Source organism: Piliocolobus tephrosceles, chromosome 14 (assembly GCF_002776525.5).
Source record: "Piliocolobus tephrosceles isolate RC106 chromosome 14, ASM277652v3, whole genome shotgun sequence".
Taxonomy (NCBI): Eukaryota; Metazoa; Chordata; class Mammalia; order Primates; family Cercopithecidae; genus Piliocolobus; species Piliocolobus tephrosceles.
Window position 1 is genome coordinate 65,622,373 of NC_045447.1, and position 16,574 is coordinate 65,638,946.

Below are 16,574 nucleotides of genomic sequence, written 5' to 3' on the forward strand. Positions count from 1 at the left end.
CTGTCTGAAGGGGAAAAAAGGAAGGGGGTGGTGGTGGTGGTGAGAGTGGGGGGGCGGGAGTGGGATTGGCCTTTCTCTGGGGCAGGAAAGCATTTTGAAGAGAGAGGTCACAACACCCCAAGACATTTAAAGGTCTTGAGAGATAGTAACTGTTGTCATGTATATAACAGATTAGAGTTTACAATGAGTCAGCCTAACTGAGTTTTGGACTGTACTTTGCACTCTTATTAAACATGATTGCTATCCTGAAAAAGTAGTTTCCTTTTGCCTTGTTGAACCCTTAAAATTATGATCTGTTGTTGGATGGCCACTTTTGTTGCTTTATTGTTAAATGTTATAATAATTGAAGTACCTTTTCAAGTTGTGAAAAATGTGACTTGTTTACAGGGGAAGTCGTAATCATTATTATTGTATTTGAAATAGAAGCCTGCCTGGTTGTCACATATCATTAGTGAGGAAGCAAATGCTAAGAATTATTTTCTTCCTACAGTTACTGAATTTCAGAATCCTTTTGGGTAACAATTATTTCTTTATGAAAAGCTTAAGTAGATAATTGTTTGCAAGTTGGCAGTATATTTTAACATTTTAACAGATTTCACTTGATTTGCAGGTATTTCCCATTATGGGAAAAAATAAGCTTTCATAATTGATTAAAATGAGGCTGCTCTCTAGGATGATTTGGTGTGTCTGCATTGTGAAATGCTCTGGGAGCATAAAAGTTTGTGTGTAGGAGAAATACTTGGTATGCATGTTTGATTTAGGGGAGCACTGTTAATTTTTCCCATCTAGCAACTTGTCCTTGACTGAACTTGTGAACTCTAGTGCACATTTGTTTGCATTCTGGCTCATACACAATTCACAAGATAAAGAAGGGCTCTTATTGGCACGTCTTGCTCCTAGGCTTAATGAGACCTTCGTGGGAACATATATTGTGAGATAAGATACTTAACAATCTTCTCACTGATAAGAAAACACAGTCTCCGACCAGAAGTTCACCCTCTATGCCATGAAGTCCTGCCACAATACAGCTTTAGCAGACAATTTAAGAGTTAAACTCTGAGGCCCCAGTTGCCAGCTGGGGAAGCTTGGCATCTGTGTTCCGATACGGCAAACTAAGCTCTTGCATTGCTGTTAATATGATCTCATTTTTCAAAGGGAAGTATGGGGGGAGAGAAGGAGAGAGGGAGCAAAGGATGGGATGCTTATTTGTTACATCAATTATGATTTTCAAATATTTAAAAATATATAGTACCCCACTTTCTGGAGGCAGCAAAGGTTGGTAAAATATTCTACCGACAGCATTAGGCATCTTCTCCCCACCCTGTTTATACAGCACTACAAATTTTGTAATGAAAAATATTTAGATTATGTATTTGGATTTACAAATTTAGTGCACAGTGTCTCTTGTGTGGTAAAATAATTCCAAATATCTCCATATTTGTAAGAACCAAAATAATATGCATTGTTCGAGAATCATGGTAATTGGAGAGGACTATGCATTGCAGTGACAGGAGTGATGGTCAGGTCTCCTGAAGAATGCCTTCCTGATAGGCACAGTTACAGTGTCTGTGCCTGGATACTTACAGCTGGGTAGGAGCCATTTAGCGAGGCCACCTATTGCTACAGCTTTAATTCTTTAAAGTTACTGTTTTCTAAAGTGGTACCTAAGAAGCACTTCCAAGCATAAAGATTTGTAATTGATTTGGTAGGATTTTTCATTTACTTACTTGTTTTTCCCTAAATTTGGAATTTAGGAAGAAGCAGTCACAAGGAAGTTAAAGTTATAATCCTCCATTAACCTTTTCCTTTTGAATTTGACACTTAAAATTTGAAACAACAGTCCAAGATACTCAGTTTAGTAAGGTCTTCCTCCTTATAAGCTTTCATTCAACCAGATTAAAGTGAAAAACTAGACTGGTAGGCTATATAAAACTGTGCTTTCTAACACTAGCAGTCTTGCCATCACTGCTGGCCAGTTAGAACTTCAGCACCTGAAGAGAGAGGGACCCAACTGGAGTTTATGTCAGAATTCACAGGATTTCTTAAAAATTGAGATAAGTTAGTTTTCATTTCTGTTATCATGGTGGCTTACTTGATAATGGACTTATAATCAAAGAAGTAGTTATTGCTTTGTTTGAAGCTCCAAGTTTGCAAAGAGTGCAAAGAGCATATGAAACACTCATTAAAATGGTCAATTATTAAATACCTGAAAATTATGGGCAAAGGCGATCCCTGGCTCTGAAACTAGCTTCTGGGTAAATGTTTTTCTTTGGTTTATGAAAGAATAGCATTTTCCAGTTTGAAGTTGATGAAAGTAAAACTTGCGACACTTAAGGGGTTTTCCTATGTATGTGCTATGGTGGAGCAAATGATTAGCCAACATAATGTTCAAAGCAAGTTTTCCAGCCTTTTTCCCTCCATCCTTGTGAAGGAAGAATAATTTTAGAAATCTCAAGGACTAGTGGTTATGCGATCGGAAACTTCAGTTATTACGGCCGCATGCCCCAGTGCCAAGCGTGGCAAGAAGAGACGCTTCCTTCTGATCATGCTCACTTTTCTTTGGCAACGTGGTATGTCGTCTCATTTTAAAGTAAATTCTTAGGACCTTGAACTCTAATTATGTGATGCGGTTAATTTAACCGAATTTAGTTGTTAGAATTTGACATAGAGAATAAATCGTCAAACTGCAGAGAACTTGTGAAAACTAAGTGCGTGCAGTAAGGAGTGAGTCTGTGGGATTAGCTTGTATTAGATTGAACGTTAGAGGATGTGAGACTAATAGGACTTGAATGGTTGGGCTTTTTGGTTGCTATATTATTCAGAAAATTGGAAGAAATGGCTAACCAATGAGGTGGAAAATCCTTGAGGCTGAATTGAAAGCCACACATTTAAAAAAAATCTTCAAAATTTAATTGTTCAAAAATGGGAAAGCAGATGATTACATGCATAAGTACATTGTTTATAATAAAACACTTAGATACACATATTCTGTTTATGATGATAGCTTAAACAGGACAGCATTGATGAATCACTGACAAATTAAAGAACTCTGAACAAGGACTATATAATTAAAAATATGGGGTGATGGATGAAGTAATTTTACTATCAAAAGTTGCCTGGAGGTTGTGTATTTTCAGAATCCTATTTTAAAGGCAGTTCAGAACATGCAGTAAGTTATTGAGGAAGCATAAACCAGTTGAAAATGGAATTTGTTTAAACAAGTGTGAAATAAAATAAGAATTACCTTTAAGAAAAGAATTATTTCATGCTAAATACGCGCAGTTTTAAAATTTTAGTTAGCTTCGACTCCATTCAAAATAGTCTATTTCTCAAAATAGTCAGCTTAATAAATAGTATTCATTGAATTTTGAAATACATGTCTCTCATAAAACTACATAAAAGCATTTAACAAGCATCCATTAATAGTAAGTGACATATATATTCTCATGCTGAATGAAGATGAACTGTTTTTTTAAGAAACCTGATTTTTCATACTCATTTTGAAAAAAATACATGGAGAAATGTTTTGGTGCTAACAGGGAATGGTAGAGCTTGGGACAAAAGTCTAATCATAAGTACAGATATTAAAAAAAAGTTCTTTGAAGTAGGGTGTATTCTGTAATTCATGTGAGCAGGGGATTACATTTATGCCTATGCTAATAACATGTCAGTATGAAGTCTATACCCCTCTATTAGTGAATTCTAAAGTGTAAAAAGTGTTCCTTCGTAGGACAACTTGTATTTTATTATTCTGACATCTGCAGTTTCTGGATGGATTACCTTAAATTTGCTATGCTATGTTAAAAGCCTTGTTTTATGAGGTCGGTCTCAGCTTCTGGCCTTGGTGTCAGGAACCCTGCTACGTGATGCAACTTGCCTTGTTAGGTTTAATTGACCAAAGCTGATGTGTTAAAACAATTCATTTGCGCTGTAACTTATGCCCTGGCTAAGTTGCTACCTGAATCCCTTGACCTTGACTTGTTTGGGTCATGAAATGGCTGCAAGCTGTTTGACCTTTCTATTGTGTAATAATGTCACTGTTTCCTCTTATTCTTTAATGGTAATAGCTGACAAAAAGGCCGAAGCCCTTACTTTACACACCAGTGGATTCAAGGCGTCCCTCTGCAGTAGCTACATCTTCTGTTTGACGTGGTCTGGCTGTAGAAGTGACTTTCTTTTGTTTGCTGACAGTGATGGGGACAAATTTGCAGCCCTCCTTGCTACAAGAGGTGGGCATAGTATTCTGGCATTTGGAGGGATTTAGATCTTTTCTGCTTAGATTTTCAGTTTCTGTGTTTTATGATGGTGTGTATCACAATTTCCTTTTCCACACTCTTCTGAGGTTGACTTTTCAGCTTTTTGTATTTATGGTTTCTTTAATAATTACTTTTTGGCATTTTCAGCTGCTACAATAAAAATATTTTATTGTCATAATATGAGGTAAAATTGTGAAATTTAGTTATGCTTTTAGTTACCAATGTGAAAACAACTGACTTTTGAACCTAACACTATGAATCTTTGACTAGTACTGAAAAAATCTATATACTAAACATTTAGGATAAAACCAAAATTTTTTTTTTACAAATGAGTAATGTTGTAACTCTATGTATACCATCTTATGTTACAGTTTTAAGGGAATCCTATCTTTTGTGACTTAAATAGCTAAATTTCATGACATAGTAGAGAACCATTAGTAAATATGAAGATTTTATTTCTGTGGGGACTTTTGCCAGCATGTAAAATTAACTATTTATTTTAATGAATACAAAAATTGTTTTTTTTCCTACTCTTCGTGAAAACCTCATGTGCAAAAATAGCGAATTTTACCTCCGTTCTCCTCTTCTGAAGCAGTGAAATAATTTTATTTTTAAAATACTGGAAAAGCCTTCTAAAATGTTAAAACACAGATATTTTTATCCTACCAAACTCTTCTTTGCCAAATATGACATTATAGTTCATGATTTTTCCTATATTTGCCAGATTAAATATTTAAAATCCAAGCTGTTACATTTTATTTTTAAATTATTAGAGGAAAAAAGGAAGTTTAAGTTAAAATGTACATTTCCTTACTTGCGTGTTGCGTACTGTTTATACATGTGTGTAGATACACTGACAGATGAGAGACAGTGTGCTACAGGCACTAGAACCTTGGAAAAAAGCAGTAGATTTCTGTATTCCTATCTAAAAAATATCTGAAAATAGCAGGTGAGAGGCTTTCTTTTCTTTCTTTCTGGTTTGTTTGTTTGTTACTGTTGTGTTTTAAACTATTTTTCCCCTAGAAATGTTCATAAGATCAAGGAATTTAAATGCTTTTTCAGCATGAATCATGTTGATAATCCAGAATCATAGGGGTCAGAGGAGGAAGGTTGAATGAAATGCTCTGAATCTGATTTTAGTCCATGGCCTCAGTTTTTCTCTCTTCTCCTGTAAAAACGAGTCTAGAGTAGAAAACATCTCTTATGCCTTTCTGCTGGTTCATCAGCATCCTCAGGGGCAGCACCAATGTGGAGTTGGCTTTAGATGTGGTTAGTGGGCTAAGGGGTCAGATGACAGTGGGACTATGATATGAGAACAGCAACTAGCCCAGAGGATTTAAAAATATCTTTAGTTTTCTCCAGACATCTACCTCAGTTCCTACATCGAAATAATTTTAAGGTGATCTCACCTGTTGAGTTAAAGTTCCTAGTCCAACTTACGTGTTGTCCAACTTGTGTGTGTGTGTGGGCAGGGAGCTGGGGGTGTGCGCATGCACACATGTGTTGTAGGGAGTTGAGGAGAAGTGAAGTTAGAAGAAAAAGAGAAAGGCGGGTCTTAGATCTTGCAGGAATTACTTAAAAAAGATGGCTTATTCTTAGACTGAAGAGTAAATACTGTGCAAATTTAAGTATTCTGTCATCCTTTGAATTTTGAATTGCTTAAGAAGTTGAGCATATCTCACTTCTGCCTTTTCCGTTTTTGTAGAGCACAGAAAATGTCTTAGTTCAGGCCACTATAACAAAATAGCATAAACCGTGTGACTTACAGACACTAAAACTTATTTCTCACAGTTCTGGAAGCTGGAAGCCCAGGATCAGAATGCCAGCACAGTCGAGTTCCAGTGAGGGCTGTCTTCCGGGTGGCAGAGTGCCAACTTTTCCTTGTTTCTGTACATGCAGCAAAAGAGTGAGAGTTCTCTGGGATCCCTTTTATAAGGACACTAATCACATTTATGAAAGCTCCAATCTCATGACCTAATTATCAACCAAAGGCCCCACCTCCTAATACCATCAGATTGGGGGTTAGAATTTCAACATAGGAATTTGGGGAAGACCCAAACATTCATTTTGTAACAAAAATCATGTGCATAGAATTTGACATTTTGGGTTCTAGTCTTGGCTCTGCCATTTATCTGCTTTTTGACCTTGGTCAAGTCACTTAAGCTCCGTGCGCTTTGCTTTTCTGTTTTGTAAATCGAGGATTAAAATGCCTACTTCACTGTGCAGCTTTAGGATTAAATGAAATAGTTCATGTAAGAAAAAGCAATAATGTTAATAATAATAATTACTACTATATATGAAGGAAAATAGCATAATGTAGACTGCCAGAGAAACTATCCAGTAGTGAAAAAAAGGAATGACTGGATATGAAGCAGACGGTCATCATTTAGTTCATATTTATCTCAGGTAGCAAGACATACCAAAGAGAAAATCAAAGTCCTGCTCACAGCAGTGTGTGTAAATACCTATTAGTGAAAACTCTTTGTATAGACACATGACGTTAGCTAGTTGTGTGTAGTTTTAAAACCAATTTAAATTGGAATGATTGTATGGTTTTAGAAGATTTTTTATCTCAGATTTACTAAAGAATAAATTTATTGATGAATGTAGGTATATTTTTGAAGGGAAGGAATAAAATAATTTTATTAGTGGCTCTCTGAATAAATAACTCAGCGTTGGTGTGGATAAAGGGTGTCCTATCAAGTACTTGTAATTCACTGGACTCTAATGAAAGTGTAAAACTGTCATATACAAAAAAATTAAATTGCCCACATTTGGGAGAACTACACCTATGTTTTAGATTTGTTTGGGTAGAAATGATGATGATGTGGCTTGAAGGGATTATGCTTTTTTTTTTTTTTGAGACCCAATCTCACTGCAAACTCCGCTTGCCAGGTTCACGCCATTCTTCTGCCCCAGCCTGCCGAGTAGCTGGAACTACAGGCGCCCGCCACCATGCCCGGATAATTTTTTTTTGTATTTTTACTGGAGACAGGGTTTCACTGTGTTAGCCAGGATGATTTCGATCTCCTGACCTCGTGATCTTCCGCCTCGGCCTCCCAAAGTGCTGGGATTACAGGTGTAAGCTACGGTGCCTGGCCAACTGGATTGTTCTTAAAAAAGCATGCTGCTGGTTTTTCGTCTCTTTTTAAAGTCTGAAAGTATCATATTTAAAAATGACCCTTTGTCTCAAAAAAAAAAAAAAAAAAAAAAACAACAAACCCTCAAACCGTTTTATCAGTTGCATGAATCGTTTTGATTTTATTGCCATTTAATTTTCTCCTTTAAGTCACTCTTTCCCATTCCTCCTTTTCTATGGTGTTAAGAAAATTAAATAATTAAATGAGCTCTGTAGGAAATAAGTTAATATTTATTACTCAAATTGACTTCACTTTTGCTAAGAACAACTGGAAACCAAATGGAAAATGGTTAAAACATTTACTTCTTACGAAACTGTGATTTGGGATCACAGTGTTTGACTTCAGTAGCTCTGGTTGGTTGGGTTCATGTGGTCATGGATCCTTGGAGGAACTAGTTTTGGTGCTTGTTTCTCTACGGCCAGTGAATTGTACCCCTCACTTTGCACAGGAGGTTTGGAAAGTGGAGAGATTAGTCCATATCCACAATCCCTACTGGGAGAATTTAAATCATGTGTCACATTGATGCAGTGTAAAAAGGCATGATATTTTTATATGGAGCACTTTATAATAAGTGTGTCATATACCTAGGCGTTCTAGCCAGGAGTTAATAGGAAAAGTTATTTCACTGTTTGTCCATTAGTTAAAGGGTAACTAGGGTGTACAGAAAGCAGAATCAGTGCATTGATTAGCTTGTTTGGATTCTGGCACATAATTTTTTAATAATCTGTGGCATTCATTTTCTTTTTGATAACACGCTGGTGTTTAGTAGCAATTCTGTTCATGGGATACACAAAAATTGAAAACCATATACATGAAACAAAGTGCAGCCACAGTTTTTAAACATATGTAAACTGGGATTGCTGTTGATGGCAGAAGGATTTGGTATTATGTCTTTCTAATGTATTTGAAAACCTTTGCTTACACTTACGATTTAAAGTTGATGTTCTCTTAAAATGGGAGCATATACGTGATTCTTAAATACTAGTTGCCTTTCATAGCCTCTCAGAAATGCTTGCATATTTCTTTATTCCTGATGGTAAAGCATCAACATTTTAGGATATGACTTAAAGTTATCATGTAACAATTTCTGTTCTATTTACAGTCTCCAAATAAGGGAAAAGCTGCTTATAGTAATATGAGGATCACTGGTCTTACAATAATTAAATAGACTTGTTATACTACATTAATCCCTTTTGGAACATTTGGAATGACTTCTTAGTACTAACACAGCATTAGGGCCTACAATTAATCTGCTTTTTGTATCCAACATTCGCATAATATAAAACATGTGCATGGAGAAACATATTTTGGGTTTAAGATGAGTTCATGGGAGGACAAAATGAAATTATATTGGACTGTTGAGCAATGTGAATATAATGCCAAGTACTGATAAGATATGGAATTCATTTAGAATCAACATAGGTAGACAAATTGTTTTTAGTAAGGTTTTGTTTTTTGGTGAATACAGTATTTGGGCTGTCAGACTTACTTTTCCCCTGAGATCCATATTTTGTACGTGACGCACCAGATATATACAGTATGAAACAGAAACAGTTTTTCAATGTAATATCCAGGAGTTTGTGTTAACTCGTTGTGAACTTGTGGCTCTTGGTATCTGTCATTGATAAGGCTGTTGATCCTAAAGAAAGGGAGTAGACTCCATCTTAAAGTCTAGTCCAGTCTTGTTCTTTAGTTCATAGAAATGGTCTAAGTTAATGATAGACTCTGCACTTATTGTTCAGAAAGCATCATTACAGATTTGTTGAAGGGACTTCTGAGTAAGGATTATGTTTGCATCTCTTGTTGTGGAAGGCCCATGAGACATAATTTCTTCCTCACTGTGGGCTTCTTTATTGTTGTTGAGTTTTTCATACTCAGGGATGTGGATTCAACCTTGGGTGTTCCAGTTACAGAGAAAATATTTCATGAAGGATGAAGTGTTTGTTCAATTCTAGAACAGATTGCATGTGTATATACAGAGTACTATGGAAACGCTGGGATTATTGAGTGGTTTGCAGCCATTTTCGACCATGTGCCTGGGACTAGCTAACACATTGTCAGGGAAAAACATGATGTAGCAACAATATTAGATCATGCAAATGAGACTACTGAATAGTAATAGTTATGGGCAATATTTTGGAAAACACTGATTAGTGACAGTTTTATTACAGCAAATGTATGTATCAAGTCCCCAGATTTCATTGTAATGCACCGAAAACAGATGTCAAAGTGTCCCAAACAGAATTTCATGGTTAATCTACATATTGCATGGAAAGTACAAACAAACCATTTAGAATTCTGTTATTTAATCCTTTTAGAAGGAATGAAAATATACAATTCAGATTTACTCTATTCTTTTAATTTCACTTTTTGTTTTCTGGGGGTTGATGATAGATTTTTTTGTTTGTTAAGATGCACATAGGAGAAGACATATCTGCATATGGACATAGTTTTACTTATACTTTGGAATGTAAGTTTCTGAACATAAGGTCTTTACATTAAAAAAAGAAAAATTGGACTCTAGATTATTTAGTGACCTGATAATGGAATTCCATTCTTTTTCCATTCCTTCTTCCATTCCTTTGTTTACTGATGTAGAGATTCATTCTATGCCATATAGTGATTGAAGCAGCTTGCTGAAGTGGAAGAGAAAACCATTGGTGGTCCTGCTGCTTGCAGGTGCTTGGGAAACATTGTCACTCTCAGTGACTCAGTTTCTGTGTCTGTCAGGGAAGAGAATTGGCCTAGAGGACATCCACTAGCCCTCTTAGCTCTAGCATCCTAGGAATTTGGTTTCTGGTTATCTTGGCAGAGAGCAGTCCTCTTCATAGTAAGCAATACTTAATAAAGTTTAACATACACTTGTTAAATTTAGGGATTTAATACATTTTATTTATTAAAGAGAAATAGATAATGTGTAACCTGACTTTTGAGTAACACTTTCATGTTGCTCAATTCAAAGTCCAGTAGTCAACTCATTTTGTTCAACGTAGATAAAAAGCTTGCTTTTTAAGAAAGAGGTCTTTAACTTGTAGAATTTTAGAGTTGGGAAAATCCCTACAGATCTTCTCACTTTACAGTTTTGGGATACTGAGTCTGAGAGAGGCCCAGTGCGACTTTGGATGTGTTACTTTTACTGCTGTAGGAGGAAAAATAAACATAAATTATCAAAAACTAGTGAAAGGTTATTTTGTGAAAACATGGCAGCAATTTTTTAAGGAATATAGAAGAAAAATAATGATTAAGTGTCTTGTATTATCATTTGTAATTAATTGAGATTAATGCAAGAGACTAGATTTTTTTCTTTTATACAGTTTCATAGGAAGTATTCTAATGAAATCAATCTGCAGCCATGGTCTTTCTCTTTTTTTGTGTGGATGGAAGATACACTAAATTGCAGTCAACTAATATCAAAATTTGATACTGGTTAAAAAACAGAAAGGACCCATTAAAAATATACTGCTAATTTTCCAATAACGTAAGAAGAGATGTTTGAGATTTGTTATAAGAAAACTTTTTTTTTTTTAACTGAAAGTCAGATTTTTAAAGAAAAGATCAGAGCTAGTTATGAGGAGCTGTTATAAGTTCTCCTTTTGGGTGTTTATCATTTTCCAGTTAGCTTGATAATTACTACATCTCCATTTGCCTTTGTGTGGCATGTATCATCTCAGGTAAAGAAAACTTTTTTTTTTTTTTTTAAGTTTAAGACAAACGTCCATATACCTTCTTTTATTTAAGAGATGTTTCTGATAATTTTTTATTAGTTTAATTTTTAGTAAATAACACAGATTAAATTTACAAGGGGAGTTTAATTTCAAAAAGCAGCTTTCAATGAATCTTTTTATTAAGGTAGGAATTCTTTTACAGAGTCTCTGTCGCCCAGGCTGGAGTGCAGTGGCGTGATCTTAGCTCACAGCAACCTCTACCTCCTAGGTTCAAGCGATTCTCCTGGATCAGCCTCCCAAGTAGCTGGGATTACAGGCGCATACCACCACACCTGGCTAATTTTTGTATTTTTAGTAGAGACTGGATTTCATCATGTTGGCCAGGCTGGTCGTGAATGCCTGACCTCAAGTGATCCACCCACCTCAGCCTCCCAAAAGTGCTGGGATTGTAGGCGTGAGCCACCATGCCTGGCCAAGAATTATTTTATAACGTGAAAGAGTTATCTATATGTTTTTAAAATGTCCTGTGTGTGCTTGTGTATGTCAAGGCACTCTGGAATAAGGCAAAGATTAATACATTGAAACAGAGATATTAGTATTAGAGAAAGTTTAATATCAGCTACCTCTAGTAGCTAATTTCTAGTTTGACAGTTTATGGTGAAAGTTTGAAAGCATGTTTTTCAGGCACAATTGTAGTTGGAAAAATAGATGAATAAAAGGTGGGTACAATGCAAGTACAGGAAACCACAATTGATAGTAATGTTATGAGAGCATATCATAAAATAAATAATATGTATTTGTTGAATGAATGGATGAATGAATACAAGTTATTTATATTTAATATAGAACATTAGTGACAAATCAGATTACTGTTACCAAGGTAACACAAGAAAAGTTCCTCAAACTAGGAAAATCTGCTTTTTACTGAAGCTTGTTTTCTTTCTTTTGTATCTGCACTAGTGATTGGTCACTGTTTTAGAAATATAATTTCCACCTTATATGTATATTTTTAATGTTAAGAATGAGTAAAATAAAACCATATGAATTATAGGGTCTGTATTAGCAATAGCATGTATTCTGGAATCTTGCTGTAAGTTTAAATGTTTGTTTTATATTATTCACTATGTAGTTGGGTAAATTAGTTTTATTTTCTAAGATTCAGTTTCCTGAGCTCTGGAGTGGGCATGCACTTTATTTGGCAGTTGTGAGGGTAAAATGAGAAAATACTTGTGAAATGCTTAGCACCACTCCTGTCGTATTGTAGGTGTGCAATAAAACGTTTGCAGTTTTTGCTCTGACTTTTTATCAGCAACTAGCAGAGCACCTGCACATAGTAGGTACTCAGTACTTATTTGCTCAATCAGTGAATGCTCACCACCTTTCTCTGAGCTTTCCAAAAGACTTGGTCTGCCTTTTGTGGGGCAGAGCTTTAAGTTAAGGGCAATGCTATGCCTAAAGTGGGGAGAAAAATATTAAATTTGGTAAATTTTCCAGTTTCATAGTTATATGGCAAAAATTTAAATATTGTAATTGCTATATAATGTCTCAAAATCCACTCCTAATGTGAATGGTATAGAGCCACAGCAATTCACAATGCCTGTTTTCAATATTTGTGAGTTACTTAAGGAAATAGCCTTCCCTAGGAGTACAAAGACATACTGGATTCTTGTATAAATTTCCTGGTAGAATCCAGTATGCTTTACTATTATCCATTTTTCATCAGGTCTTTCATTTGGGTATAAGAAAATCCCAGGCACAAACATAATTGGAGATAAAAGTGAACATATTCATAACTGATGGTATTTATTTATGCAAGAAACTAAGACTTTAAAATCCCAAACATTTTCATGGTCTGAAATGGTGATATCTTTATTTTTTCCTTTATGTTTCCAATACCACTGAATTTTTAGTCCCACAAATAAGGTTGGAAGAAATATCTCAATATTATGAGTAAGATTATTCTCTGAAGGATAATTTTGACTGTTTTCTCTTATTCATTAAAAATGACAAATCATTTAAAAAATCATTTCACTGGTAATACAATTAAGTCCCTGGATAATAATCCTTATCTTGTCATTTTTTATTAGTCTAGATTTTTCAAAGTGTGTGTGTATGTATATATATGTGTGTATATGTATGTATGTATATGTATGTGCGTATATATGTGTATTTATATGTGTGTGTATATGTGTGTGTGTATATATATGGTATACCAAATATATAGGAAAATATAACCTCACCAACTACCAAATTTTGGTATACCAAATATATATTGAACCTGGTTTATGAAATTCTCAGTTCCTCTATACTGCTCCATGCCCTCAGCCAAATAAAAAGTGAATGTAAGTTCTTAGATGACAGTGATCAGGTGTTATTTTCATACTTCTCTTCCACTTGTTCTCTATAAGGCAGTATACAGTGGATTTGTTGATTCTTGAGTTCAGTGTTGATTATAAATATTAATGTATGTACATATTTATGTGTGTGTATGTTATGTGTGTGTGTGTATATATACTTGGTATACCAAATTATGTATTTGGTATATATTATATATTTTGGTAAATATTATATATTTGGCATACCAAATATATGTATATACACATACACACACACATATACACATACACATGCACACATGCTTTGGAAACTCTAATGACTAATAAAATAATAAAGACAAGATAAAATGCAATATATATGGTATATTAAATCCTTTTATTTTGATATATGTTTAATATGATTCCATATGTATCATCATATAGTCAAAGAAGTAGGCATTTGTGGATTTATTAAAATCAATCCTTCAAGGAAAATATAGAACATTTGAGCTAAAGGTGAAAAGATGGTTGAGAAATGCATTTATGGAGTAGAAGCACTGTATTGAGCACTGTTTTCAATATCTTAAGGAGTTAGGAAAAAACAGTGAAATACTGATGGCCTTGCCCAAGTAATTTACAAGTAGAAATGAGAGGGTCATGGTCACTTGCAGTGTTTATGAAAAACAAAAATGCCAGAGATAGTGGGACAAGTATACAACTAACTAGCCCTCTCACCAACTACTGTATATAGTTAGATTTGTTGAGCTTTCTGGGAGGGTACCCTGTGGGACTGTAATGGAAAGGTCACAGAGAGGAGGTGAGTGTTAAGCAGTGTTTTCTCAGGGGTTATGTAACAAAACCAAAACAAAATGAAACAAATAACCAAGAATCTACTTTTCATATAAATTAACTGCATTTGGCATTGATATAAAGCTGTTTTGGGAATATTTATTTTGGTGACAAATTTGGTGTTCTGTTAAAATTGTTAATAAAATAATCTAATAGGAATTTTAACACAGATGCCAAAATTTTTAATACTAAATGGCTTTGATTGATTAATCTCTTTTTTATTATTGAATTGTAACATTGAACTCTGAAATCTAAATTATTCTTAGATATAGTTTAGCTCTTAGATTTCAGTGTATATCCTATATACATTGTTTTAAAATGTTTTGTAAAGTATCTTTTAAAACGAATTCTGGTATTTCAATTGTTTATGTTATATAATCTTGAATGAAAATTGTCAATATATATTTGTCATGTGTCCATAATTTGTTTTAAGATATTTTGCAATTGAGAAGATAATTCTGTAGGCAATTAAACAATCTGGAAAGCAAAATATTCTGCAAAAATTACTGTATTTAAAAATATTCTGAAGTTAGCTGAGTTGAGTTTTGCATCCAGTTTACATCACTATCGTTACTATTTTAAAAATCAAGTGTGGCTGTTCAACTCAGAAGAAAAAATGGTTTCTGTTTGTTGAGGTATGTTTTGTTGTCAGACTAAAGTATCTGACCTGATGCAAGTTTATACTTTTTTGCTGCTAAAAGCAATGGACTGATCTAGTAACACACCCAACAATAAAATAACACCCAGCTTTAAATATTTTGTTCTCTGTAAATGATGCCTGTTCCAGAATATAAGTGTTTCCTCATAGGTAATTGCAGAAAAAAGTGTACAATGAAAACTGTGGTAATCCTGTGACTATAGCTATATAATAGCTCTTTTATGGTAGCTTTCAGTCTTTTAAAGTTACAAATCATAGAATTGAACCTAGTTTGTGAAATTCTCAGTTCCTCTCTACTTCCCCATCTCCTCAGGCAAATAAAAAGTGAACGTAAATTCTTAGATGACAGTGATCAGGTTTTCTTATTTTCGTACTTCTCTTCCCCTTGTTCTCTATAAGATGATATACAGGGGGTTTTGTTGATTCTTTAGTTCACCGTTGATTATGTTGTGCACATGTAGCAAGATTGTGATCACTTAAATTTAAAAAGAAATCTTTCTCAGTTTGCCACTTTATGATGCATTTAAAAGCCATTCTGTCGCAGTGAAGCTGCTTAGTCATTCAATAACTATTCACTAAGCGCCTACTATGTAGCAGGCACTGCGCCAGGTCCTAAAATTGCAAAATAGAGAAGACAGACATTTTACAAATTTTACAGTAGTGAGAGACAATTTAAGAAGAATTATCCAATTTTTGTTGTTCTTTTTTCTTAAGTGTTCCCATTAAGTGCTTAATAAGTTATAAAAAGAGTAATGGTAGTGATTATACAAATATCATCTGAAAGAAATGACATAAAAACTTGTGACAACTTCTAAGAAAATAGTGAGATCATGAGAATGGGTTATTGTGATGAACAAGTGTAATTTTTTTCTCTGTATGACAAAAAAATATTTTTGTAGTATGTACGTGGTAGTAACAAGCGTGCTTGTTATGACATCTCATAGCATGTAGCTTTTCTTGCAGGAGGTTGGATACGTGTCAGGATGTATTTCTGGACTCTGCCCTGCTCCTAGCTGGAGCAGTTGCATTGGGTTCTGAGTGGCAGTAGCACCCTCCCATTCAAAAGTGAGTAATCAACAACTGTAATGAAACTTGGAGGAATAGTGAGTATGTGTTAGGCTTCCTGATGATGATTGCACTTAACAGAACAAATAAAAGAAGAGAATGTGGCATTGGGGTACACCCAATAATTTCTCCAACTCATCAGATGTCAGCAGACTTATTGCAGGTTTTGCAGTTAACATGTTAGTCTGGTAGTGTCCCACCATCATCGGGGCAGTGACTAGGCATGCATGGAATTGGAACTTGCTAGAAGGAACCCTGGAAATAGTCAAAAAGTTGGAAAACAGGAGTACTGTCTAAAATCTTGTTTTTGTCATTTTTTAACTGTATAACTTTCAGCAAGTGTTTTGAAGTCCCAGAGGCTCCATTTCTTCTTGTGTAAAATGGAGACAATACCAATCTTACAAGTTAAGGCTTTACATAGTGACCTGGTGCTTAATAGATAACTTGAGTAAAGGTGGGTAGGATTTTCTAGGCTGTGGTGCTTTTCCACGTGTGACCATTGCCATTTAGCTAACATTTAGTATGCACCAGGTATTGTTTGCAAACTCACCTGTTTGACTCCTTTAATCCTCAGTAACCATATGAGGTAGATACTTTACTGCCTTTTCACAAATGAGAACTCTGAG

The 16,574-nt window shown here is 34.8% G+C and overlaps 1 protein-coding gene across 28 annotated transcripts in view; it reads left to right on the forward strand.

Annotated features, from left to right (window-relative positions):
- The window catches only part of NFIB (nuclear factor I B), a 444,635-nt gene that overhangs the window by 220,691 nt on the left and 207,370 nt on the right, over positions 1–16,574 (forward strand). For 2 of the 28 annotated variants that reach the window (XM_031933983.1, XM_031933985.1), the window contains exon 1: positions 2,498–2,570. The exons of the other annotated variants lie outside the window; for them this stretch is intronic. In XM_031933983.1, the coding sequence (XP_031789843.1) occupies positions 2,546–2,570 (25 nt within the window). In that variant the 5' untranslated portion in view covers positions 2,498–2,545. Of the gene's footprint in view, positions 1–2,497; positions 2,571–16,574 lie in introns of those variants that run through there. 28 annotated transcript variants of the gene reach the window in all.